This window comes from Ischnura elegans, chromosome 6, assembly GCF_921293095.1.
Source record: "Ischnura elegans chromosome 6, ioIscEleg1.1, whole genome shotgun sequence".
Lineage (NCBI taxonomy): Eukaryota > Metazoa > Arthropoda > Insecta > Odonata > Coenagrionidae > Ischnura > Ischnura elegans.
The window spans coordinates 27756486-27784399 of NC_060251.1; the positions used below are offsets into that span (position 1 = coordinate 27756486).

The following is a 27914-nucleotide window of genomic DNA, read 5'->3' on the forward strand; positions in this document are numbered from 1 at the left end:
TAATCTTGGGAATCAAAATTGAAAATCAGCTCGCCATAATTCTTCCTCCTGTAGTAGGAATGCCCCACATCCGAGACGTCGTCACTGCCTACTACGGACGTTGACACAAAGTCTCATAAGCATGCGTGCTGTCATCTTTGCTTTTGTGTTATCCTCGTCCTCAAATTTCGTATTCCAAATGCTCGCCCGCGAATCTGCATAACTTAGTTTCACAAAGCCGCTTCAAGTGAGGCTCTGCGCTTGGAATCGCCATTGCTTCCGCAGAATATTTCCGTCTCGTGTGTCGGGCGAGTGCAAATGTCTTTGGACCGTCTCTGTCGCCCTCTCGAATCTTCCGCGGATTTTGTGCCATCCCTTAGTCGTCGTTAGCCTTTGTCCTGAGAGATGACCTAATTCCATCGTAGTTGTTAGTGTCCCACCCACCTGCTTTCATTGATTTTGCTTCTGCCTGATGTCACCGTATCTCGTTCACTCATTTGTTCTTAAGCTTTGATGTCGTTGTGCTTATTCCGAGTATTTCTGGACAGAACGAATTGTGCACTTGCCCTAATAGAATCAGGGTAGGTTCTATTCTCCGTTATTTCATGCAGAATATCTCGCTAGCGTTCTCCAATTTTTACATAATTATTGCTGCGCTTTTCACATTTAACGACTGAGATACTTTCCACTGACTATGGGATGCTAGTACAGAGTCAACTTGTAATCAGCAGGAGGTATTGACAAGAAGCACAGAGTTATTCACTTTACATTCATTTTAAAGCTATCAGCCTCATTCATGGAAATATCTGGTACAATACACCATTTTACGGACGAGGAACTTTAGTATTTAGCATTGCGAAATGTTGAGTGTTTTTTAGCTAATTGCACCCATTTAATTACATAATTCACCTTTTACGTGTCAGTTTTCCTCGTGCTATATTTTCATACCAAAGATAGTGGTAATAAAATTATCGAGTAAATCGGGGCAGAGGCCGTGGGAATTCAGTTATCCAGAGTTATTCGTTCTGTGGGTCAGCTGCCGAGCATCGGTACAAACTTCCTTCGCTTCTCATTTTCGCTAATTCCCCTGTCCAAGCATATTTCAGCCCTCTTGTGGACGCTTTCCTTCCTCAACTTTTACTTTTGCACTCCCGGTATTACTCTCACACTCCCGGTATTTTCCTAGGGGCTAGTGTTAACACTCATGGTCGTAAGTGTCTCACACATTCCAAAGAATGTGAATCTAGAGCGATCCCTCCGTTCCGGTAAGCTCTGTCCGTTTTTTCACCCCTCGGGCTCGAATTATAGATATATGTGCTTTTTACGGGTGTTTAAACTAAGAAATGTATTTAATATTTCGTAAGGATGTAGTGGTACTTGTTAATTATAGTGGTACTGACCCATCATCAGTGGTCAACAATCTTAAGATTTGTTTGATCCAGACCTCCGCCAATATCTTTCATCAAGTAATCAATGCCCACCTAAATATTTCTTCTCCTTTATTCTCTTCAATATTTTTTAGTCTCTTCAATATATTTTATCTGAGTTCTTCCTGTTTTCGTTATTTCCGTTCACTTGTACCTTAATTGGCCGTAAGTATTTTTCCAATTTTCAAAGAGAATAACATTTTATCAAAAGTGGTAAACTATTTCTTTTGCTCTTTATTGGCCGGGGAAATTGAAAAATCCATCAGAGATAACTCTTGGAAAGTGTCAGGAAATTTCTAAATTGGGTACTGGCAGCCAACCTGCTAACTTCCCTCCCGAAGAGAAATCCCCCCGTCCAATCCAATTTCATCCCCCTCTTCCGCGCTCTTTCCTTGCACCTCACCCTTCCACACATCCCTCTTCTACGCTCCTACTCGCCGAACGTTTTTTCGCTCCACCACCATTTGCCGGCTATCAATCACTCTGCCCGCTTACATTAACCCCGGTTCTATGTATATATCTCCCTTATTCCTGTTCCGACCTTGTATCAGCATTGCTGTGAATGTTTGGATGTGCTCAAGTCTCCTGGCAGCTAATGTTATCATATTTCCGTGTTTTGTTCTAATTATTATTACTTGTCGCTCAATTTTTGCCGTCATCAGTCCATCGCACCTCTTGATTTAGCAAATTTAATTGTCTAGTTTTGTTCTTATTATTTTACTAAATCCTCTCTTATTAACAGTCTTAGAACTTTCTCTTTTGCTTAACCTCTTACTCCTATATCTATTTGGATAGCTCGCGCCTTTGCTTCTAGCAGGCCGAGTATTTTCGAGGTCGGTTAGTGTGATGGTCGGAGTTAACGCTCTCTACCCAGTGAGCCCGGGCCCAAATCTCGACGGTGGCAGAATTTTTTCAGATACTGCCCGATTCCTGCTTGAGTGCATTATTCAGGGCACTTGGAAGGGATAAAAATTCAGTGATTATAAAATGTTCATCAGTTATGATTAATCACCTAAAAAACTCTTTCGAGAATCGTTTCGTCACTTCAATTATATTTGAATTGAAAAAAATATTCGAGTCAGTTCTACTATAAATGAAAGCATGAATTCCAAACGCTAATACCACAAGTTCACCACTCCGTCCGTCGAATGAGACGTTAAACCGAAGTCCTCCTGGCGCTTTTCGTCAGGAGCCGGGTTTCCCTCCACCCTCCCCATGCAGCGCAAATGATCTCAGATGTAGGTCATCTCTTCCAAATGACATGCCATGGAGAGTGCATTCAATACTCCGACTACGTAATTGATTCCGTAACCAGCAACAGCCAATTGGTGTGTTTGGAGCTTACCTATCTGCCTGCGTATTGATGTTTGGACTTCATATTTTCATTCCGAGTGTAGCGGACTCGAATCCTTTTTTTTTAATTTTGGTAGAAATGAAACTATTTTCGTTAAATTTTTTGGTTAATCATAACTGATGAAATTTCAAAATGTATGAGATTTTTATCCACGTAGTTATTTCACTATTAAGTCGGAAAATGGGAGTAAGAAGTGAGCAACAAAATACAGGAAAGTTTTATGCTACATTATACTGATGGGCTTTTCGAGACAAAGTTCCATCGGAGCTTATTCGAATGAGAGATACGTATGCCTGAAAGAAGCTGACTGTAGAGAATACATCGGAGTAGTATAGGCCTTTTGGGCATTCTTGGGCCTTATGCCATGGGCATTCTATCCTTTTGATTTATGATGCACAAAGGTTAAGAAAACACTTAGCTGTTTCACAAAATAAAATATATTGCGACCGGTTTCGATACAGCGTATCATCATCTGGCAGATGATGATACGCTGTATCGAAACCGGTCGCAATATATTTTATTTTGTGAAACAGCTAAGTGTTTTCTTAACCTTTGTGCATCATGAAGGAGTTTCACCATGTTACGCCAACCACCATCGCATTTACTTTTGATTTATCTTAATCATAATGGTTTTCATAGAAATGATCTTGTATCAGCAGTCGTGAGATTGATTCGATGGAATACTCCTCTCAAGTCTCCTGACAGCTAACACTTAAATATTTACTTGTTTTCTTTTAAGCCTATATGGCTTGTTCCTCAATTTTTTGCCGTCATCAGAGCATCGCGCCTCATGATGTGGCAAATTAAATTGTCTAGTTTTATCCTTATGATGTGCTATTTTATTTCCCAATAGTCTTAGAACTTCCTCATTGCTAAATTCGGTCGATCCATTTGTATTTGTCATTGATTTGTATGACTTGTGTCTTTCCAATATGTGGACTAAACAGCGTCGCCTAGGCTTGTGAAATTTTCCGGATGTGGCCTTAATTCCGCCCTCATTCGTTATCGACGTTTCGCTTCCTCTTCGATTGAGGGAAAGATGTGCCCCTATTCATCGCTGTCCTTCCCAATCCCCTCCCCCCACCCTCCAAAACCCATTCCAATTGCTTTCCCTTCCAGCCCCTATAGCCTCATCTCTCCTTCCATTTATCTCCGGCGCCGCTCTCATCCATATCACGGCGCCTCTTCCCTCCCAGCGCAATCTCCCTTCCTTTGTTCTCACGTCCCATTCCCATCATTTGAGTGCCAGCACTCTCCTTCATTCTTTTGTTTTTTTTGCATAAGCGAGTTGAAGAGACGAAATCATCGATGGAGGATTTGTTAACATTGAGTAACTCAGAGTTAAACATATTATCGCTTATTATACTTCTCTTTTTTATTTTGCTGCCCAGTTTTCGATACAAGTTAGGTATTTAAGATAGTGAAGTCGAATCCATGAGATCGAAATTCCAATTTGAGTTCGAAAAGATAATATCTCCGGAACCGTTTTTTATCGACTTAGTCAATTCTCAAAGAGGGGAAAGAAAGGGTGTTAAACTACCTTGGGTGGTATTTATGGAGGGAGATATGTTTTTCTTACAACTTTATTTTAAATTTGAATTTCCTATCTTCGATCTCATTCGTTTAAATCGATTAGTTAGTATAGTTCAATGTGAAAAGCGCAGCAATTTGCAATGTACATCATATTAAACAATTTTATTTGTTTTATATTATTTCATATGGAAGTTCTACGACTCTGGCTTACATATCTGTGGTCACGCCAGGATAATATCATTGTGAATTATCACGCGTTGATTCAGTCCATTACGTGTGTGCGCACTGTCCCCATAACTTTGTGTAAATTTCCGCCTGTAGGCTTACGTGCATTCCCTGGCGTCCCAACATTCAGGTCACTTAATTTGGTAGTAGAGTTCTATAACTCTGCCTGATGTCTGCGGTCAGGCCAGCGCCATTTCACTGTGCTATAATCACACGCTCTTACCCCGAGTCATACTCAATGGTACGTTGCACGTGCGATAGCCGCTGTCCGGAATGAACCGCGGCGTCCCACCACGCGTCGCAACTTCTATTACCACTTCGGGAATTCCTTTTGACTCGTTGGATCGTGTTCCCAGTTGTCGCGAAGGGGTTGTAATGCAAGCTGCGCCCCGTAATGGCTTTTGCGCGCGTGCCCCATGGTTGCGATCCTCGCCACTCTATTCCATTCTATGCGAATTTACCTCTCCAATTCGCTATTGTTCCTACTCTCTTTAATTTTATTTATAAATCATATATTCTTCCATCCATTCCCTCTCTACGCAGCATTATTCCCTGTAAGGTTGTTTTTAACATCCCCTTCCCGAATCATAGCGAAAGTAAAATCAATTTCCTACTAAAATGAGTAATAATTTCGCTCGTGAATCGTTCGTCCGATTAAATTTTTTAAAGTCATCACGCAGAGAAGGGAAACGAAACGACAGCCCACGAAGCAATTCAAATACGAGCGCAACTGAAATTGAGCGAGATGGCAAAAGAAGATAATAATAACTGGCATATATATTTTTTAAGGAAATTTTCTCTAAGGCAAAGTCTTAGTCAATGATGATGCTGGGAGTCTTTTTCATTTTGTAAATTTCATCAGTAATTATAAAGCGCCCAAAAATATTTTAAACAAATTCTTTCATTAAAAAGGAAAATTCTTATCCCACATTCTGTATAGCTAGTAGTTATTGCCTTCCTTTGTCCTACCGTGAAATAACCTGGGAAAAGCCTTGAATTTCGTCATAAAACCTTTAAAAAATCTCTCAAACTTGATTGTAGAAATACGATAGACAGATTAAAAGAAAAATCGATATTTCGATAATGTTTCAAGGCCTAGTCACGTGCAGATACAGTCCACGCATTTTTCTGCATACGTGTAAGAAGCGTCTCCATGGAGAACTTACGAATCCAAATTCTTGCGAAAGACAAAAGTGAGCCAAAGCGAAAGAAAAGAGGGTGCAAGAGAAAACTGATGCTCTTTTTTTTCGGGTTACACCACATCCAGATTTCCCGTCGACAACGGTTTCGCTTGGGGTCCCCCTGGCTTCGTCACTTCAGCACCTTCACTGAAGCAACAAACAATGCCTTCGATATAAAATGACTTGCATGTCGCTAGATAAAGTTATTACTCCAACATGCGGACTTTCTATTTACGGAATACCGTATTGTGGCTGGATTAAACGTCTTGCATTGCTAGGAAGGCGAAAAACGAGAGATAATAGCTAAAGCTATCCTGATGAAGTTGTCTACATGTGATAAGTCCTTTGCATTGTAACGGTTTCTCAGTGCGATAAAGGAATATATTAAGTTGTAATAAATAAAATTCGAGCGAAATAACTTGCAATTTTTCTTTATAAACCTGTTTCTAGCAAAAATATATTTTTTTAATAATTGCGATCCGGTTGCCTTTCCGGAATTTACAAGCCATCGATGTTCTTTTGTTAAGGAAAATTGTAATCTATGGTTTTTCTTTATCTGTTGCTTTTTTTAATAGTCTCTCTGCCAAAATTTGACGTTGGTGTATATTTTTCCTCTTCCAAATTACGATTTTTAATCCAGTGTAAACTTAAACTCATTTTTTTGTAAAAAAAACATCTGTCAAAGTAATGCCTTTGTGTACTGCAAAAGAAGCCAAAGGTGCCCTCCTGCTTACGCTACGAGATTCAGTGATTCTTTTAAACTAGTTAACCCTTACGTCTTGTGCACTTCAACCAAGAAAAAATATCTATCGCCCCGCAATTCCTAACAAAGCTTGGGTGGTGGAAAGCCCTCCTTTCGTAGCATGACAGCTGAAATACAATGCTTTTGCTTGATGTTTTTGAATGGCAATGTTAGCGTTAGTTTTTTTGACGTACCTCTACCCTTTGATCAAAGAAAAACGGCCTTTCTTTGTACCTTTCAAGTGCCTTTTGAGTTTTCAAAGAATCCGTTCCTTTTCTTTTATTAGCTCCACAAAGATCGCAGGCATCCCATCGATCGATACGTGAAACACTCTTGACGACAAAGGACCCGATTTTACGTGATTTCTATTGCCCATTCTGTGATTGGAATTCCACCTTTGGAGACGTTCATTCTTTGCATTGCTTTTATCTTAGCAAAGGGTTTAAAGTCATTATCATGGAATCTGTTAGCGATTTTGATGAAAAGAGATTAAGAAACGGCGTAATAAGCTTTAAAAATCTCCTCGGGAGAGGAATGTTGTGGATTCGAGTGAAGATACTGAGGGAATACTCAGCTGAGATATACAATTGGCTGTGATGCAAATCAATGAAAAATCAAGATGTAAATACTACTCTTCTTTAGATTTTACGAACTACGTTGTCGCCACATTTTTGCTGTAGCTGTTTTGTTTTCTAGTCGACCGCTGTAGCGAAGCCAGGTTTTGTGTTCCCATTAAATTTATGGACCATCTTGCGACAAGTCCGTTTTTGGTGGGGTGGGATGTCTAGGTGTTATTTCCCTTAAACTGGCGTCAATGAACTTCCTCTAAACGTTTTTCTACCGTTGCTTATTCTGTGAGAAAAATACACATCATTGGCCAGCTTCGGAGACCAGTGATGTCCTTGTTAGTCATTCCATGTCTCAATGAGAATATACTGAGTGTTTTTCTCCTATGGATTTCTTCGTTTTAACGGTTTCTTAGTCCTATTTTATGTACTTTAATTTCGATATCAATATAATTGGACTGGTATGGGAGGGGAACAGTTGTGTATGAGGGTCGCATTGAATGTAAGTTATGGAAGAAAGAAGAACGTTTGAAGGCAAAATTATTATGTATGGGATAACTAGGTTGCCGGAATATTGTAGATAGAGGAAAGCTCGCGGAAAAAATGGGTGGAAATCGAAAAATGTCTGTGATACACAGATAGGTGTCTTACCTACTATCATCATTATTCATCAGCCCTCAAATTGAATAATATTACATGATCCTATAGTATTAAATAATCGCTTTAAATATGGGATTTTTTCGACGATCAAGTGCTGGATGATGGATGTGGAGAGGCAGCTTTTAGATGAGATACGAAGGAGACAGAAGTTTTGGATGTAACGTGTACTGAGCGGGGAGTGGGTTTTGAAAATTGTGTTGGAGGGTAGAATGTTGGGTAAACGAGGGAAAGGAAGGAAGAGAATAGGATTTTCAGATTGAATGAAAAGGAGTAGGCCTTATTCTGAATTGAATAGGGAAGTCCATCAAGGGAGGGGAGGCTGCCAGAATAATTTTAAAGTACTACATGCAAATTTAACTTAAACGGTGGGTTATTTCAATGATAGTGATGCTGAAAGAAGAATTCATCGTTACTTATTGTTGGACATGAGATGTATCTGTATCGAAAAATGTAGTGCCAGAGTGCCACTAGGCAAGTGGTCTCCTCAGAGATGAATCGCGGGTAGTCGCGGCAAAGGGGGGATTTTGCTGCAGGCCCCTCCTGGCTACGTGTATGGCTTAGCGGATGGTGCTTCTGGCTGAAGGGTCGCGGATTTTTATCCCGGTTAAATCAGTCGGACACGCTCAGAACAAATGTGAGGCGGTAGATCCCCTAATCACTGAATTCAATAGCAGTATTATTAACGACGAAGAAAAAAAAGCAATATTTGCTGTAGATCGTTTCCCAATTTCGAAAAATGATAAATGAGGGTACGAAGAAAGAGCTAGTTTAACTGAAACCTGGCTTTGTCGAATTATTTTCTCCATAGATTAACACATTAGTAATGATCTTTCAAAGTAAAATAAAGATTGATTACCATACGTGCCGACATAATTTGGTCTACGAAACGAGTTCAAAATCTGAATTTGAGAGAGGGAGTCACTGAAGCATGTGAACATGGCCGGCGTCGCTGGTGAGGAAGGGGAGGGGGACGGCCTCAGCCGTCTGTTTTGCCATGTCGCGCGAGCCACATCGCTTAGCGCCACTCGTAGCGCCAGGCTGCGCGGGCCGCAAAGTCTAAATGGTAAAAGATACTCAAAAACCCACGAAATGTTTGCCCAACGGATCATAACTTACCATGATTACCCCTCAGCGCTCAGAGCCTCGCCCCAAGGTCACCTCACTTGCGGCAGTGGGAACCAGAACGACGTCACACGGAGTTTACCCGGCATTCATACTTAGCCGTCGCGTTTTCGAGCGCTTGAAAATTTTCCCTTTTCATTTAATCGCGAAAGATAGATATCATCATTTAAAAATCTAAAAGCGTGAAATACGTACTCCAGGAGTAATAATCTTTCGATTTAGGCAATAAAAAAATAATAGGAGTGTTACTGTGTTAGGAGTGTTACTAATAGGAGTGTTACATCCTATTAGTGGCACTGGAGACTTTTAATTAGTTCCATGCGAGGAGTATTATTTTATTCTGTCAGCGCTTATAACGCCGTCCGCGCTGCTTGGAATGGAAAAGGTCGACCCTCGCCGGAGGATGAAGTGTTTTTGCGTCGTCGCCCGCGCCTGGTTGCACGTGCCCATAAACTTATGCTCTCGCGGAAACCAGGCGAGACGCGGAGAAAACGTCGCCGGCGGACTTTTTGCCCCCCTCTGACTTTTTATCTGGCGCCCGAAGGAGGTGCCGTGACCCCGTGTCCTACACGATGTTGCACTCATTTGCGTCATCCGAAGGTCGACTCGGCGGACATCGGCCCGTGGTGCCTCTGCCCTCATGCCACGACTCAACGAATACTCCCTGTGCGAGTAAAATTTCGGTTGTGATTTTCCAACATCTTTCCGCTCGATTGGGGGGCTAGCATCCGTGCTGTGGAAGCTAGCGCCGATCACTCCTCAGTGTACGTCGGTGCTCGCGAACTGCTGCCAGCTGTGAAAGAGGCCCCATACCCTATTAGGCCTGCTCTATCGATACTGAGTCCGTAAATATCCGCAAGTTTTTCCTTGTTATTTTTCAACAATTTTCTCTCCCGTTATAACGTTCCCATCAAATATCGCTGCCTTTCAACCTACAACCGACTTCTTCACAATCATAGTGAATAATAGTGTTCCTCACATGCACGGTATGCCCACTGTGATGCATGATCAGCTTTTAGAAGACTCAAGTGTTGAGCTGCGTCATCCTGTTCCGAGTATGTCTCACCTGCGATAATGAACTTGCTTAGGAAGTTGATAAATCGTAGGTTTAGCTAATTGGACGACGACCTAGAAAAATTGAAAAGTGACGAAGAACATGGAGCGCCCAAACAAAGTTAGTTCGGCTGACGGGTCTTTTTAAGTATGATTGGAATTTTTTCTCTTTTCCTTATGCGCCTCTCAAACTCCAGCTATCTGATCATTCTCGTTTCTATGCATCTATTCTCAGGTGCTATGCAAAGTGATGCCGTGCTTAATGGCCTAATATTCTTTTCTTTTCATTCCCACTAGTATAAAATAGAGCTGCATAATCGTGGAGATATATTTAGAATGAGAGTGGTGAATATTTGGAACCTTTTGTGATGCATTCCTTCATAATGGAGTTCCTTTAATCTCGTTTCATAAAACTGCATAGTATGTAATATTTTGGGATAAGTTAACTATTCGACTTGAAAATATAATTGAATATTAATTTTATCTCAGCGGAACTTAATTCTTAGAATTGTCGTCTGATTCATATCCAATTTGGTATTCCGTGGATTAATACGTCGTGGATTTTAGGGTTTTAATTTCTCTGTGTATTTTTATATGAATCGGAGAAAATTATTTTAGGGTTTGACGAGCATTGCATGATGTCCTTCCTCTGCATCCCGATTTGCTTGCAATTATTTAATTTGCTTGCTCATCTAACTAGGATGGCGTAGCTGAAAATTTTAACGGTGAGTTTGGATAGGTAGCAGGATTAAAGGTGCGCCTCAAGTTGATTCCGCTTATTTGCAGAATAGTGCAAAAGGAGAGTGTTTTCCATTTTAGTCTTTTCTGATATCGGAGAGATCCATTAGTCCTCATGGCGTCGAGCATTTTTTGTGCTGTATAATTTGGCCCCTTTTGTTTCACTCGCCATGTTTATGCTTCATAATAAAATATTTACACTTCCAATATTAAAAATTATTTAGTCGGAAATTACGTAATGGAGTTATATTTCGATTGGTCATGATTATCATATTGATGAATAACTATATACATCTGTTCACTTCTCACTCGCATATAAGTAAATAATCGAAATAAACATTTGTCCATACGAGAATTGCCATGAGAAAAAATTCCCCTTGACCGGGAATCGAACCACGGACCTTTGGCTTTCCGGGTCAATGCGCAGACCACTGCGCCAGTCAGGTTCTTTAATTCCCACGGCAATTATACCGAGGCTCATGGCACTAGGTAATATTTGTCCTTATCGTCCAGATGTTGCTTTCATGGTGAGACAACATGGTTAGTTGTTCTAGCTGATACTGTGCTGAGATTTGGGCATGGCTTAGACAAAGTATCTATAATATTTATTAATTAACCACTTGAACTGTCTTTTCGTTTCAACGCCAATTAACTTACCGTGCAATAACTAGACTTATAATTCGTATGATGCAAGTTTTGACTGTGATGATAATATTTTGAGCTATAGACGCGTCGTGTACGAGTATTTTGTTCGGCTTTCATTGTCGTCCAGCAGTCAATATTCATTTCTTTTTGCCCAAGTATTCCGCTTCTTTCCTTCCTTTTTAATTTCATCTCTCCCATAACTGTCCATGTCTAACTTTTTGGTCTTGCCTTTTTTGCCTTCTCTTTAGGATAGCATTGGAGTAATTCTTTTGGGTTTTCTGAAGTCATCAATAACTATTATGTGCAAAGCTCAACTTACAATTACGCATGTAAGCTTAGTTTTTAAATTTATTTGTTTAAATGAGCAATAAATTTGAAATAGCATATTTTTGGTTTCCAACAGGTTTCTCATTCTCACCCCATAATTGGTTCGTGAATAATTCCTTTCTAAAGAAGTAAGCACTCAACCTACAAGAATCTGCCATCCCTGCTCTGGTAGAGAATAGATTACTTCCTGTATATAACACCATAGGGCTATCACCCCCTGCCATACTCCCTGTACTTTCTCTCTGTCAGTCTCCGTGGTCTTCGGCGATTGAAAATCGGGCCCTCTTATGCGCCCATTTCATTTTTTTCTCTCCCTGTTCACTTCTGTCCCTGCCTCTCCTCCTATTGGTTCTTTGTTCACTCTCGCCTTCGATGTTTTTTAAGGGCCCTGCTCTTAAATTTTCATCTTCGCATCTTCTCTTCAGCTCTCCACCCTTTCCCCTGACATCACTCTCTCCCCATACCCTTCGCCTCGAACACTTAGGTATACCTTCTTTCCACCCCTCCTCAAGCCTCTCGACAATATCGATTTTCGATCCAATCGTTGCTTTTTTATGCTCTTCTCTCGTCGAACCTCGACATTCTTTCCTTTATTTTCGAGCGAGTGCCGAGAGATCGAAGGTGTGCCGCGGCAAAAATCGTCCGGTGCGACTAATTGACCAGAAATATCGGCGAAAACGCCGTTGAAGATGGTCCGCATTAGGTTCAAGTCATTAGGTAAGGGTTTAGGATGCCTCGAGTACAAGCTCTTGGACTCTCGCCAGAAACGTGAAAGCGGGTGAACTAAGCGAAGTGCATTAGAGAGTAGCTCAAGAGGGTGTGAGCTTAGATGATGGAGATTAGGGGTGCCAAAAATCCACCTCTCGCCTCACCTTTAATGACTACTGCTAATACCCTATATCCCATATCTCCTTATCTATCTCGCCTAATGGAGAGTATAAAATTTCCTTCAAGTCTGCTAACTGAAGCGCTATGGTGTGAGATTGAAAAATGGATTTAAAAAAATGGAGATTGAAAGATGGAGCGATTTGGTACCAAGTGTGATAGCCTATAAAATTTATCAATCAAAATATATCCCACTGAAATTCAGCGGAGAGTTGTGCGGGGTATACACCATGGTCTATGATGGTCGCTTCATCGTCCCGAAGAAGCCATTCGCAATTATGGCTAAACTGTTGTCAACAAAGATGGACGTAATACTGAATAGAATATAAACGGTTGGGGATACGGAACCATAGCAAGTTCAAGGCGTAGGAAAGCGAATAGTTTTGAGATTTGATTAATATGTATTAAGCTTAATGCGTATAGAGCATTTATGGTATTTTGTCTACTTAAATTTTTACGATAAAGAGCATAAATGTCACATCCGGTAAAAAAAATGTCTGCATGCTAATTTATGCGCTTAGCGCCAGTTATGAAAAATGTCTCTCACATCTGTAACAGCATTAAAATTAATCGTAGGTAATATCCCGTTACTGTCGTAAATTGAGGTGTACCGAGTGTTGAGGTTTGAAGGGTATTCCAAACAAATCTTAACACTTTTAAACTTCCTTATTTATTTACTAACGCTCGGCTATTGATCAGATTTTAATCAGAAGGGCCTAGTGTTTCTTTAAATCCAGGTTGTTAGTTTACCGTACGCAAAACCTTCCCAACACGAGGTGGCCCAGTGACTGGTTTCACCCTGAATATGTGGAACTCACTCACCTGTGACTTTCCCTGATGTTAGCTCTGCCCTCAACTATTGAAAATCCTATCTCAGAGTTGAAAAACTGGCGAGGAGAATCGTTTGGGTCTTGTCGATTTTTAATTAACGGGAAATTTGCGTGAAACTTTGTCACGCGCAGTATCGTCCTAATTTTTAAATGCGCTTCCCATCCTTGTTTTGTAAGATCTAATCGTAAATCATGAAAGAAACCAACTTGGAAGGAAAAATAACAAGGATATAGGATGTAATTGAGAACAAAACTTCGGAAAAGCAATCTACGCGGCTAAGAAATCACTCTGCTCAATATCAGCGGCGGCGGCATTGTGAGCGGCATTTTTCTTTTAGTTCTGCGGAATAATGATGGATGGCGTCGAGATCGAGTTGTATTTTTCTCTAAACATCTCATAGCTGTGAAGCCAATTTTTCGTTATGTTTTATTGTTATTAAGGTTCTGCCGATTAATGGAGGCTTGCATGGAGTATTTACAAAGTAATCTGGCATTCTCCCCTCTCTTCTTGGGCTTCCCTCCTCTTAAAATCGCAATAAGGCTTACTCTTTTTCATTCTGTCTAAAATTCCTATTCTTCCATAACTCCCTATTTCTTATTTTTTGCACTTGCCATTTTTGTCTTCTCTGTAAGATTCCATTGAAGTAATTTTGTGGGTTACCTGAGGGCTTAAGTCATCAGTAATAATTATTGTCTTAAATAACGATCTGAATAAAAATCATTTAGTACGTTCCACGCTTATTTTTTATTGACACGGACCATGACTTCAATATTTATTATCATTCTCAAGGCACAAAACTTCAATTCCTTAAATACCTGAAAATTAGAGGGGGGAAGGAATTGAGAGGGATGAGGTGGCCTTCCTTTTTCTCATCCTCGCTCTCATACCTTTCTATTATCTGATATTTAAGGAAGAGACTTGCAAAATGTTTGTGCGCTGATGATTATAAACGTATGGAAACCATGGTCGGTGGCATTATTATATTCTGTTTCTAGTGTTCAAAGTGATTTTCATTTCCCTGGCGCGGTGCAACTTTCTTCTTTAATGATCTTTTTTGAACGTGATCCTTTAGTGCTGAATTTAAATTTATTGCCATTTTTATTTCTTTGCGGATTCGCGATTGGGTGGCCCAGGGCGTTTCATCCACCTCGTTCGCACAGTTTCCGTGGCGCGAGGCGACGTGCGATTCGGAAGGAGGTGGGTGGGAGGTGCGCCGGAAATCGAAAAGCGTTCTCCTCCAATTGAAGTTTTCATTTTTCCCTCCCTCTGTTCCGGACGGTTTCGAAGTGCATCATGGGTGCGCGGTGCGCGGAGCCCTCTCAAGTGAACGGCGTTGATTAATTCGGAATCCTCTCGAGTGCGCCACCAACCGACGCGATGTAAACAAAATAATCGGATTGTGTCGTCGCCCTTTCGTGTTGGCGGTGGGAAAAGAGTTGGATGCGTTGGGAGTAGCGTTCGTACCGACCACTTGGCTCGCTACTCGCTCTTTGGCCGGTCGGAGTATCGGGACGCTCTCCCCCCCCCCCCCCTATCTTTCGTATTTTAATTAACCCCGTGGACCGTCGATTCGGTACCCCTCTCAAACCGTAAGAGTGCCTGTTAACGCCCCACTCTGCATCATGCATTGTACCAGCAGTTTAATTTTTTTAGCTTCTCGGCTTGTGTTTTTAAAAATTCAACCGGTTTCGTCCTGTTCAGGCAATCGAAGAAAAACATGCTGTGCACTGCATGTATAACACACCACTTATCCCAGAGTATAAGCACATCTCGGAGTATATCCAGAGTATAAGCACAGACTCGGAGGCAAGGCTTTAGGCCTAAACTGCTTGAGAAATGAAGAACAGACTCGTTGAACAGTGACTCGAATAGCATCATCTCAGGATCGCACTACATTTCCATGTCCGACAGAAACGATAAAAACTAACGTACATATCTTGCCTGCCGAATTGGTGTAGGAATTCGTGCTTACCTCGGACAGTAAAGTAGAAAGCACTAAATTAATGAATGCAAAGTCTAATTGAGACTGAAAATTCCTGCTTACCTCGGACAATAAAGTAGAAAGCACTAAATTAATGAATTCAAGGTCTAATTGAGACTGCAAACTCTTCATAGCACGCTCCTAAACTTTTTTTATTCTCATTAATTCCATTCTCGTTCACGTTAATGCCCAATATTCGAATACCTCCCGCCACACGCCAGTTCAGGCGGCTTCCATGGTGGTACGTAGATGCCATCATCATTGTTATTCAACAATCGGAAGACTGTTTTGACGCAGTTCTGCACTCCGCTCTCCTATCTGTTAGCCTTACTTTAGTGACGTATATTTTTCTTTTTTACATCCTTAATAACCCGCCCTACGTAATTAATTCGGGGCTGTCCCTTGCCCTTCTTCCCATCCACCTTTTCGGCGATTGTCTTCATCTGGCCACCATGCCCCCTAATGTGTCCGACAGTTGTCCCATGTTTTTCTTCTTCAATGCGGCAGCTAAAGAAGCATCGTATATATTGAGTAAAATCTGTGAGCCATGTTCCTAGTAAACCTACTTTAGTCGGTAGACTCACTATACTAAGTGTTTATAGTTATCCTACCTTTGTGAAATGATGTCTTATTAATCTGGACACGCATAGTGTGTTCTGTGTACACAAAAATGCTAAACTTTAATTTGAACTTCTACATATCTCACACTCGTGATACTCATTTCTGTATGGACTGGGGATGACCATAACGAAGCGTTTATATTATGGTTGATATTATTATCAAGAAACTCCGTAAAGTGAATTACTTTTCACTATAGGGTAGTTTCCTTATATTTTTTTATTGCCTAAATCGAAAGATTATTACTCCTGGAGTACGAATTTCACACTTTTAGATTTTTAAATTACGATATCTATTTTTCGCGATTAAATGAAAAGTGAAAAATTTCAAGCGCGCGAAAACGCGACGCGTAAGTAGGAATGATGGGAAAAAGTCCGTGCGACGCATTTCTGGTTCCCCATCCCGCCTTGTGAGGTGACCTTGATCGAGGCTCTGAGCGCTGATAGGACGCAGGATGCTAGCGGGTAGCTGAGTACCTTGCTGGCTGGTAGCGCTTGGCTTAAAAAAGGTTTATTAATACCTTGTCAAACGAAGAAAACTTTCCGACCTTAGCCAGTTTTAATAGGTGATTATTAAGACATGTTTCCCTGAGCTCTGTGCCTCATGCATGCATTGGTAACCTCAGACGATGTATAACTCCTATCCTCTCGTGTAGAAACTAGGTCCCTGTGACGTCACGTGGAGTGGAATCGCATGGGCGCCAATCTGGCCTTTTTCAAATGAGGATAAAATTTGACCCTTGCCATTCGTCTAAACCGGTATTTCAAAAACCAAATAATTTGTGTATTATGAATACACTAATGGTGGGTAACGAATCGCAATCAATGCCTTTCGTTTTCTTTGATGAAGGAAACTACCCTATTTTGTCCGTCCTGTTTAAAACGTATCAACCGGTTTTTGGTCCTCTCACGCCATTATCTAGAGTATATTAATATTTTATCATAATATTTTTCATCATGGCATGAAAAGGCCGAAACCGATTTATTTATTCAAACATATTGACGCAGAAGAATTATACGATTTCTTTAAAACGATTGCGAATGGCCACGTATTGAACTCAATATGTTTACTGGCAATCTTACTAGCAAAATCTGTTGCTAAAAGTTGCCGGCCTAGGGAAAAAATTGAGCGTTTGGAAACAGTCGATCTTTTTTACCATAAAAATATTGTTATGCGTCGAATACACGGCATGCGGGTCTTGCACATGGAAACTGCATACCTTATTTTATTACTTTCGTGAAATAAATCTTCTCTAGCATAAGCGGTAGTTCGTTCGTAAACTTCACTAATAATTTTCCGTTCTCAAATAAATACGTGGTAATAATTTTCCGTGTTTATCATACTATGGGCAATTATTTAAGTGATAGAAAAATCTAATCGAACCATCATGTTGAGTTATGAAGCAATCCCATTGTGTAGTGTGTTGAAATTCCTCTTTTCTTAATCATTTCTGTCTCCATCAGTCGATTCGAGGTATCCTCTGAGCTGTTTGCGTGTTCTTAAAGCCACGTTTCTTGGAAGAGTCATGTGGCTCAATATTGAGTAACCCGTGTTTATCTGGCTCTTCGTATTCCTGTAAGCCTCCCCCGTAGCGTATACATATTCATATTCACGAAGTTGGCCGAACATCAGTGAGGTACACAAGCTATTTTATGCTGAGAGAAAATGTTCAAACGTTTTTTGGATGGAAAATGGGCGAGGAGTAAGTAATCTCGAAAAATGTATTTCCGTTTAGTACTGGCTAAACACAATATTTACGTCGGAAGTGATGGTATTTAAAGGTAGCTCGTTAGTGCTTACTTAGGTTACATGTCAATTACGACATTGGCTTGAGCTATATGTTTGCTGTGAGTTAACAAACATATTTCGCTTTTTCCCTACTGTGCTCAGCCCGTTTTTATTTTCCCGATTATTTTTCCGCGTATCTGTTTCCTTTTTTATCTCTTAGGGTGGGCGTCAGCCTGAGAATATTGGGAATAGCTATTATGTTTACCCTTTGAGCGTTTGAGTGTCGATGGGAAATATCGGTTGGTCCTGGAGGTGATTGAATTATTAAATATGGTGAGACTCACTATGGACAGTGTTGTACGTAGGCAAAATTTCAGTTCGTAAATGATAAACGTCTTAGGCAATTATTGGGTTATACTACTTTTATTGCTAGCTATATTACTTCCCTGTTTACGATGGAAATTTTCGATTCGACGGTGTACTTTTGAAATTTCATATTTGAACGATCTTAGGCATAATATTTCAGGCAATAATTTTGCAGACAAAGCAGTATTTTGGGCCACGTATGTCAATTGTGTTATAAATTAAGAACTTTTCAATTGGCAGCTATTCACATCTCAATGCATTTCATTGACGAATAATGTCCCGTGTTCAAGCTGTTGAATGAAGCTTAAATAAGTTATTTATTTCATTTCTGGTAGCCTAATCCCTACATAATTGTTCAATAGCCTTTGAATTGGTTTGTACCTAATGGTGTTTTGCCGCTTACCTTTCCGCTTTCCCAGTAGCAATCGTTGTAATACGGTGGAATTCTTGTTCCGCTGTGGCATTATCAGAAGAATCGCCTTAGAGTTTTTTTCGTGTTTGTATTGCAGTGACGTGAGGAGCACGCGTCTTTGGTGTGTATGTAGACAAGACTCTTTGCTTCTCGGAAGAAATGACGTACGTTTCGGAGGCGTGAGCGTGGCCCAAATATCTGTTCGTTGCGGGAGAGGCCGTAAAGCAAAGGTGTTGCACGTAATACCGTTGCATGCTGTAGCCTTCAAGGGGGAGGGGAGAATTTGCTACGAGCAAACATCTGCTCCTTATCTCTGAATTCCCGTTTCTATTCGTCGACCTCATACCTTCGAACACCCTGGGTGTGAGTTCTTGGAAGGATGGGTTCATGCACCTCACTTCATGCTTCGGCCATTTCGGCCTCCAATGATACGTTAGAAGATTATCCAGTCGGTCACTAAATGTTCTGTCATCCATCTGGCCTTTCAATGGGTTAAATGAAGTTGCCACTTGCGTCATTAATGGTGGAGCGTATCTAATTTTACGGGAACAAAACTGTAATATGGATTCTCAACCTAAATTCGTATTCGTGACGATAACATCTATGGAATTCCTAACCCTTTAATGCTATTCCTCGCGAGTTCAATTACTGAACTGCAAATATTTAGGATTAATTGATTTGAGATATATTGAACCGTATATTATTCTTGCCAATTTTTTTCTTGCATTCTTTTCCTTCGTCGTTATAAACTGATGCAGGTAATTCAATTCTCGGGGAATGTTTTATGATTTGTCGAAATGTAACTTGAGAGTCTATTATGAAGGATGACTCTTTAGCAACATTTTTATGTTGATCCTTCTTTTTCCTTCCCCTTGTACTCTTCGTTTTACTGCGATGCGTAACTCAACTCTCATATTTTTCTCATGCGTGAGACCATTTTTGTCATTTTTTGATTGATGGCGCAAGCTTTTAATGGCCTCGTCATATTTTTCTCGGTACAGTATGTTGATAGGTGTTTGTTTGTGTGCGCTGAGGGGCTGTGAATTTTCCCCACCGACGACACGCGGAAGCATTAGTTCCATAAAATGCTGCACGATGCGATCCAGCTCGTAAAACGCACCTGCCCCCTCCCCCTGGTTACTTTAATCATGTCCCACAGTGAACATTTTATGATCCTCTGAAAAAGTAACGATATTCATCGATCCTTCCCTACGCATCCATTTTACACGTTTTCTGATCGTTGCAATGACATCTCTTTGTTTTTTTCAATGGTGAGGAGTGCATGAACTTGCCTCATGAATCATATTTTCGTATACCCTATACCTCTTAACAAAATATTTGTTTGAGTATGGATAAAACTGGAATATGTCGTAGCATTTTTGTTCCTCTACAACCTAATTGTTGTGTAATTTCAATTTTAGTGTCTATCTATCATTTATTTGATATTGTGCGGATGATATTTTGAATCTGATATGTTTTGTTTGAGACTCTTCGTATAACCAGTAATATTAATGTTTGCCAGTTGATGGTATTAAAAGTGGAATTGATTATTGATACCCGACCCAGTTTATGGCAATGGGAATGTACTGGAATAACAGATATAATTACATCCACTCGAAAAGAAAATAATATCGTAAATTTCGCTCTTAGGACCTAAATGCCTTAAAAATTTTGAATCCTCGGTAGTGGTTTAACATTTGGCAGAATATCAAAGGGCCGGTGCAAGTCTCTATCTAAAACGTTTTTTCTAATGGCAACTCTTGTGCAATTTTAATATAACTACGTCAAATTCGATGTACTTCAACGTTTTCAGTGAGTATGATGCTAGTTATATGTAGCCCTGTGAGTACACCGCGGTCAGTGATTTGACTCTTCTTGCACATAGTGTGTGGATAATGATCATTAGTAGTGCCAGTCTTGGCTTCTAAAAATTGATCCAGAAGGAAGTGCATGAAGTCCATCCAAATATCTATTTCACGTGGATTGATCATTCTATGTGATTTTTCATTAGGTAAATAGAGTCATACTAAACATTGAAAGCCCTCTCCTGACATTTTTGTGATAATTTTAGTAATCAATTTTAAGTTTATATTACCATGCCATTGGTATGTGTGTGTTTCAGTATTTGTAGCCCACCTGTTCTCAGATGATTTCTCTGCGAACGCGTGCTTCGTGAACATAATTTCTATCATAATGTCCTTTTCAAATCGTAATTATTGTGATATAAATATTTAATATTTAAAAAATATTTAATATTAAATTGGTATAAATATCGCATTTAATCTTTATATGTTTCACAGCAAGGATTTTATTGAAGTATGGTTGTCTAACGTGCCTCATCTTCTTCTCTCTTTTCAGTGTGTGTTGTACCTGTGGGCGCTGAAAATATGTTACCCTACTACGTTATTTTTATTACGGGGAAACCATGAGTGTAGGCATCTAACGGAATACTTCACGTTTAAACAAGAATGTAAGTACTTGAACCTTTTATTTAACATTTAATCTTCATCTGGTACTTTTCATTTGAAAGTGGTTTTTTCCTGTACCGCGTGGACAATTGAGGAAAGTGTTTGGGTTTGGATTCATAAAACATGCTGCCATAACCCGTGAAACGTTGGGTATCCCGTGGTTGATAGTAAATTTCTCGGGTTGGAGTCTTCTACTTCCGTTTGATTTTTGATTCTCTTGCATTTACCTTTATTGCTCCTTGAAATGTATGTGAGAGACTATCTCATAATTGAAAATTGTTGTGTGAATTCGTCGAAGCGGGTAATTTTATAGTTTTTGCGGTCCCTTTTAAGACCTGTACCGATTAAGCAGCGCTACGGAATTGGGCTCAGTGGAAATACCTTTAGAAGATTTATTACAGTATTCTACCGATTAAGGTAGGTTTCCATGCAGTACTAAAGAAGTGATCTGGGAGCCTCCCTTTCCTTCCAGCGCTGCCTTCTTCAATTCACTGTAAGGCCTACTCCCTTTCAACCTATCTAAAAATCCTATTCTTTTCCTTCCCCTCCCTCGTTTCCCTAACATTCTACCCTCTAACACCATTTTTAACACCCATCCCCGCTAAGTATTCGCTCCATCCATACATTGTTTCCTCCGTACCTCATCTAAAAGCTGCCTCTCCTCGCCAACCATGTCCAGCACTTCGTCGTTTCTTTTCCTCTCCGTCCATTTCACCCTCTCCATTTTTCTCCATACCCAAATCTCGAATGCCTCCAATCTTCTCTCCTTAATGTCCACGTTTCCGCACCGTAGAGCGCTACACTCCAGATCAAACTCTTCACTAACTTTTTCTTTAGAAGAAAGAAGAACTTCAGAAGAAAGTTCCTTATAATATCTGCCTCAATATTTTTTACAAATGACAAACAATTTACTACCTTGTATTTCTAGTTTCTAAAATAATATAAATTTTTTATTTGGATTTTTTATTTCAAAAAACAAGCTTAATACATATTTATTAGAACGCGTGTTTCTTCGGACTGGATTTTAAGTAGCTGGGCTTTTAGTGTGTTCTTCAGGTATCTGAATCGTGGTGGACTGTTGTATCATCACCATTAAAAGTCAACAATCGTTAGAGTCAAAGATTTGATTGACGCAGTTCTCCATTCTGCTCTCTTGTCTGCTAGCCTTTGTATGGTGAGGTATTTCTTCTCTTTTACGTCCTACGCAATTCATCTTGGGGAGTCCCCTTCCCTTCTTCCTTCCCACCAGTCCTTCTACGATGTTTTCATCAGGCCATCATATTTCATGATGTGGCCAACTAAGTTGTCCCGTCTTCGCCCAAAGGTTTTAGAAGATTTCTGTTTTACCCCACTCTTTGTAGCAACTCCTAATTACTTACTCTGTTGATCCATTTTGTCTTCATCATTCTTCGGTAACACCACATTTTGGATGCTCCCTGATGACTTCTGTGCTGCTGTCAACGTCCAACCATCTTTTCCATGTGGAAAACACATTTATTCCGGAGGTATTTCATAAATTTTACGTTATCATTTTCCCTTCAATGGTCCGTTGGAGCTGGAATAAATAGGATGTTTCATGAATATGTCGTCCTCTGCAAATAAACGCAAGAGAAAACTCGAGAGACCTTTATTCTGTCCACATCTCATTACATTAATTAAATTATTCATTTTTGAGTAGGCCATTAATCCCATTGCTGGAATGATTTTTTTTTCAAACCTTGGACTCGTCTGCACGAATTCGAGGAAAATGGAGACTCCTGATGTAAATTCACTCAAAACACTTTCGTGCGTTCTCTCATACTTCAATATTCCGTAATTAAATTGTTTTTGCTTATTGCGCGTCGAAATTCTTTCTCCTTGCCCGCTACTTTTAGCCGTTGACCAATTGCTTAAACTACCGTGTAAACAAAGCATTCCTATTCCTTCTAGGTTTTGGTCTCCTAGCTAGACATCTTGGTCGCTTTTGAACTAAAAACTGGGCCTCTCAGTGCTTCGCGTTATACGGACACTCATGCTACGAAATAGTATCATCTTAATAATAGCGCAGGAAATATTTACGTAGGGTTTTTCTTGTGAGGTCTGGCTTGTTCATGCATGGTAGCCTTTATTTATTTGCCTCTTATGGGCAGTTTTGTCGGTCGTATCGTGTCATTTTGCTCTCACGAGAGCTGCTCACATTCTCTACAAGCTAGCGCAGATTTTCATTATTTTGCCTATTTTGGTGCATTTCCTATATGTGCACATCGAGATGTCATTTAGAAAATAGCTGTTAGTGGCCATATTTTTAAATATTTTCTGGAATTATTTCTCTGGGTGAAATTCAAACCGGCTTCGAAACGATCGGAAATCCAAGTAAACTGGAGTAAATAAGCTAATAATCTTCCGTCACACAATGACATTCTGAATGCCGATAAGTTTTGCATGTACTGAATACTTATTAGGGCTAAATTTAAATTATAAAACTTAAATGCCACTTGGTCTATGCATGTTTATCTATGTCCCGTACTTTTATCTATCTTCATATTATTCTTCTTTTCCCTCTTTCCTCTGAGCTTCCCACATTTTAGGTATTTTTTTCCTCTACTGTCTAGATTTTTGCACCAAATAAAGCTTCCCCCTTCCTTTTGTAAGATAGGCCACCTGCCCCATCCTACGCCTCTAGAAAAACTGGGGACGAAAAGCCTGCCAAAATTGACAACATAGAGGAATTACGGAAAATTCCTCTTAGTTAATGAGTAGATTTTAAGAATATTTTTAACTCTTTTATGTTTTACGGTTTCACATAATGATAAAGTTGCGTGCATAGTAATCACTGCCGATATCTCAATTACGTTTTCGTAAAATTATAGTTGTAATTTTTTTGTCGATTCCCTACATTTCGGCTTCTGATGTAATAGCATATCGGTAATAAATTTCAGGGTAATAAATAATTGTATATTTAAAATTATTATAAAACAATTATTAACTAAACTATTTTCAGTCTTTAGCAGGTTCGTTTAAATTGTAAATGACGCTATCAGTTATTTATCTTTATTAGCTGTTTTTTTACTAAGGTACCTTAATTAGCTCTTGCCCATTATTATATTTTTGACCGGTTGTATTATCATTATCTTACATCCCCGCTTCCCATATTTCGCTACTTTCCTACCTCCGTTCTCTTTTCCATCCCTATCCCTTCCCCCTTCACAGCCCCTATAAATGATGTCAAATATAGCACTTGCATCTTGAAAACCACGAGTATATAACGAGTAATATTTATTTTTTTATCTGTGCCGATTGCATTAAGTGACCCATTACCGGAGACTCAATTTCATTCTTAGTCAAGTAACGTAACGTAGTATCTCCACGTCAACTTTACCAATTTGTGTTAATTATCAGCTCAGAATGCAATTGTCATGTCGTTTGCACATTTTATGGGACATTAGTTGCTCAATGCTCACTACTGTATTTCCATGTAGTAGAACGAAGCCTCAGCTCTCATCTAAGTTTTCAGACAACTTCAATGAAGTTTTGCTTCACATAACTAGTACGTTACTTCCGGTCGGTTACTCGTAACCGGTCATAATCCCTTCCTCTTTCTATTAAACTCCTCATTTGAGGGAAGTTGACGATTGTTTTTAAAAATCAAAAAAATATATTATGTGTAGATGTAGCGTAATAATGAAATAATGGCGAGTAATATCACCACTGTCATCTGGTTATTTTCCTTTTACTGGCAGGTCCCAAATGCCAAAGTCGTCTCCAACTCATTCTATCCTAGGACTCCTCTTTGGTTTCCCTCTTGTTTCTTCTTCACCTCACCGCGTACGTCATCTTCAGCATAATATATATCATAAAATAAAAAATAAAAATAGCGAATAACATAATGATAAATAATAGCCATCAGATACGCGGTAAATGTTACTCTGTTATTTTCTCAGTACATTGTCATGTTTGTGGCTGACTAAATTCTCTTTTCCTTCCGTCGTCCCATCTTCCAATTTTGAGGGGAAATGGCCTTCCTTTCCCTCGTCCGACCCCTTCTTTTATTCCTCCCCCTCACTCCGAGTAAACTCTTTCCCTCCCGTCCCTCTCCTGCAGTGAGATGGACCCTCCACAACCTCCCATCTAAAAGATCCTCCTCCTCCTCCCTTTCTTTGTTCGCCGAATGGCGCGGCGGTTTGCGCTCCGCATCCTATGTCTCCGCACCCACAAAAGAATCGTTCTTCCCCTGCGCGGAAAGCCTTCCCAGGGCCCCCTGCCAAATCATTTTTCTCCTCTCGAATGGCTTTCTTCTTTCACCGTTCCCTTTCAAGTCTTCTCCTCCGAGTATTTCCACGTCAGTTGCCTCTCTTCTTTAGCGATCAAAATTGATGATTACGCTAACGGAATACGAGGAAAATTAAGCATGCAGATGCCTATTGAATTGTCAAGGATAGTTCTGCAACTTACGGATTTTATTTCTCTAACTACATGGGTGCGTGGAATTTAAATTCTCCGTGATTTATATTGTTCACTCTTAGTCGTATACTATTAGTAAACAATGTATAAAAGTGGAATACTTAACGTATACTTCTTTTAATTTTACAATGGTATATTGTGCTTCGATAAGCTCTCACATAATGAAAGTATATTGTCAGTTTTATTTGCTACCTCTACCATTATTGAGTCCTTAAATTAGCACTGCATAACCGTTAATTGTACAAAGCGTGCAGAAAAGTTATTGTTATTAAAGTATTCCACCCATTTAGTTAGGTTTCCATGGAGTATTTAAGAAGTATTCTAGAAGTTTTCCCTCCCTTAATAGATTTTCCTTTTAAATTCCCAATATGGCCTACTCCCTTTCATTCTATCCATGAATCCGATTCTTTTCCTTCCTCTCCCTCATTTACTCAACCGTTTACCCGCCTACACTGTTTTCAACATCCCCTCCCCGCTCAATACTCCATCCATCCATACCCTCTGTCTCCTCCGTATCTCATCTAAAAGCTGCCTATCCTCACCCACTATATACAGCACTTCGTCGTTCCTCCTCCTTTCCGTCCACTTCACCTTCTACATTCTTCTCTCACCCGCATCTCGAATGCCTCCAGTCTTTTCTCGTCCTCCTTCCTAAGAGTCCGCACCGCACCGCTACAATCCAGATCACACTCTTTACTAGCTTTTTCTGTAAACTGTAACATGACGATACTCTGATAAGCTCCTCTGTGTTCATTAACGTCTCCTTTTCCGTCGCAATTCTTTTCCTGATGTCCATATCACATCTGATCTGCTGAGGAAATAATTGAATTTTTCTATTTGCTCAAGTTTTAACCCGCCTACTTTTATCTTGAGCCTTGCATTCCTAGGTCGCGATGCTTTACATTACCGCGTAATAATGGAGTGAATTATTTAGCAGAGATTTAATTTAGGGAAAATTAAGATAGAATCCCGTGAGAAATAACTTGAGATTAGTAGAAGGGGTTGAAGGAAGAAGGTTTTCGTTCCATGCAATTGTATAGGTTCATGACGTAGTCAATGTATCAGGTCCTTCCTCATGCTACTTCTTCCCTTATTATCCTGAATACCTCATCTTTTTTGACGTATCCATCCATATGATCTCCAGTATCCTCCCCTGCTAGATGGGAGGGTGGGGTTGGGGATAGGCTTCTGATGTGGAAGGTACAATTACGGGCCTGATGTGTAGTCAAAGAATGAGATTAATTGTGGCAAGCGGGACACCAGACTAATTAGGATAGTGTATTTATTTATTTATTTAAGGAGTTGCTCACATACAGCATTTCTGCCAATTTATAGCGACGCAGTAACAAACATAAAATTTTAGCATAAAAAATTTGAATATTGTATACCTGCCATTTTAAGGTATTGCACGCTCGGTCAAAGTGTATTTATTTACATGAAAATGTTATAATATGCTCTTTCAATCCTACTCAATTTACTTCCGGCCAAAATAATGTGGCTTCTCTTTTTATATTTTCACACAGTCGAATGTAAAAACTTTAATTTCTGAATAGGCTCTCATTGCATTACTTTATTAAGCATGGGAAACAGTTGTTTATTGCCAGAACATGCACGTTATTTTTGTGGGTAACTGTGATTGTGTCTTAACTTATCAGTAAAAATAAAAGTGAAAATGAGATTCTTTATATGACATTTTTTTGAGCTTTTAGTAATTGAATGCTGTAATTGAAGTCAGATCACGTTGTCTACTACTAAAAGGTCAATGCGATCGACTCAAATTGTTTGTAAAAGTAATTGTTTAAAATTTCAAGTTTTAAATTATATGCAATATGGTTTCCCAAAGCTTTTTGATGCCGATGTCGGAAACATTCCACCGAAAACAATGTTAGGTTAATTATACTCCCCACAGCGATATGCTTTTCATGGAAGAGCTATGGCCTTCCGTTTTTGCTCATGGGCTTCGTCTCCTTTCCCTCTGCCTTCTCCTCTCTGTCCGTATCTTTCCCGTTATTTTCCGTAAGTGTCACGGCTTCCTCATGGTTTTTGTTCTTTCCGCCTGCTTGCAGCTCGCAAGGGCATGACACATTGAGAGCGTGAAAGATGTGGGAGAGACAGAGCTCTTGGTTTTACCCCGAAAATATTTCGCATTCCCACCCACTTGGGTCTTCATCCTTTGCCTGGAATGCCTCGCGTTTCCATTTCGCTCTTGACGGAATGTGCTAAGCGAGTGTGACTCAATCTTTTCGTGGATCCTTGTTCTTGGCGTCTGCTTCAATTTCATTCTGTCAGTCTTTATACCTCAGGAATGCTGACAACCGTGCGATATATAAACCTTGCCTCAACTAGCTGCTTACTCGTGAATATTTTTGTAGCCTTAAATGCGTTTTCTCCACAATTTCGTCCAATTGTATTTTTCCTTCTTCTTGTGCGTCTCGTCCTCATGTTCGTAGTGCAAGAGTTATTCACAATTTTCCTCAATTGCTTTTATTTCATTTCACGACAGGTTGCAGTACATTAGGAATTATCTTAAGGCGACCTTCACTCAAAAAATTTCGTTTTCAATCAAAAATTAAATGTTTTGATTCTGAACCACGTGAATATATCTATTTTGTTTAATGTATCCAAAGCGGTTA

General features: G+C 39.9%; 1 protein-coding gene across 6 annotated transcripts in view; it reads left to right on the top strand.

Annotated features, from left to right (window-relative positions):
- The window catches only part of LOC124160228 (serine/threonine-protein phosphatase 2B catalytic subunit 2-like), a 517396-nt gene that overhangs the window by 346443 nt on the left and 143039 nt on the right, over positions 1-27914 (top strand). For all 6 annotated transcript variants that reach the window (XM_046536039.1, XM_046536041.1, XM_046536036.1 and 3 more), the window contains exon 4: positions 20732-20843. In XM_046536039.1, the coding sequence (XP_046391995.1) occupies positions 20732-20843 (112 nt within the window). The remainder of the gene's footprint in view (positions 1-20731; positions 20844-27914) is intronic.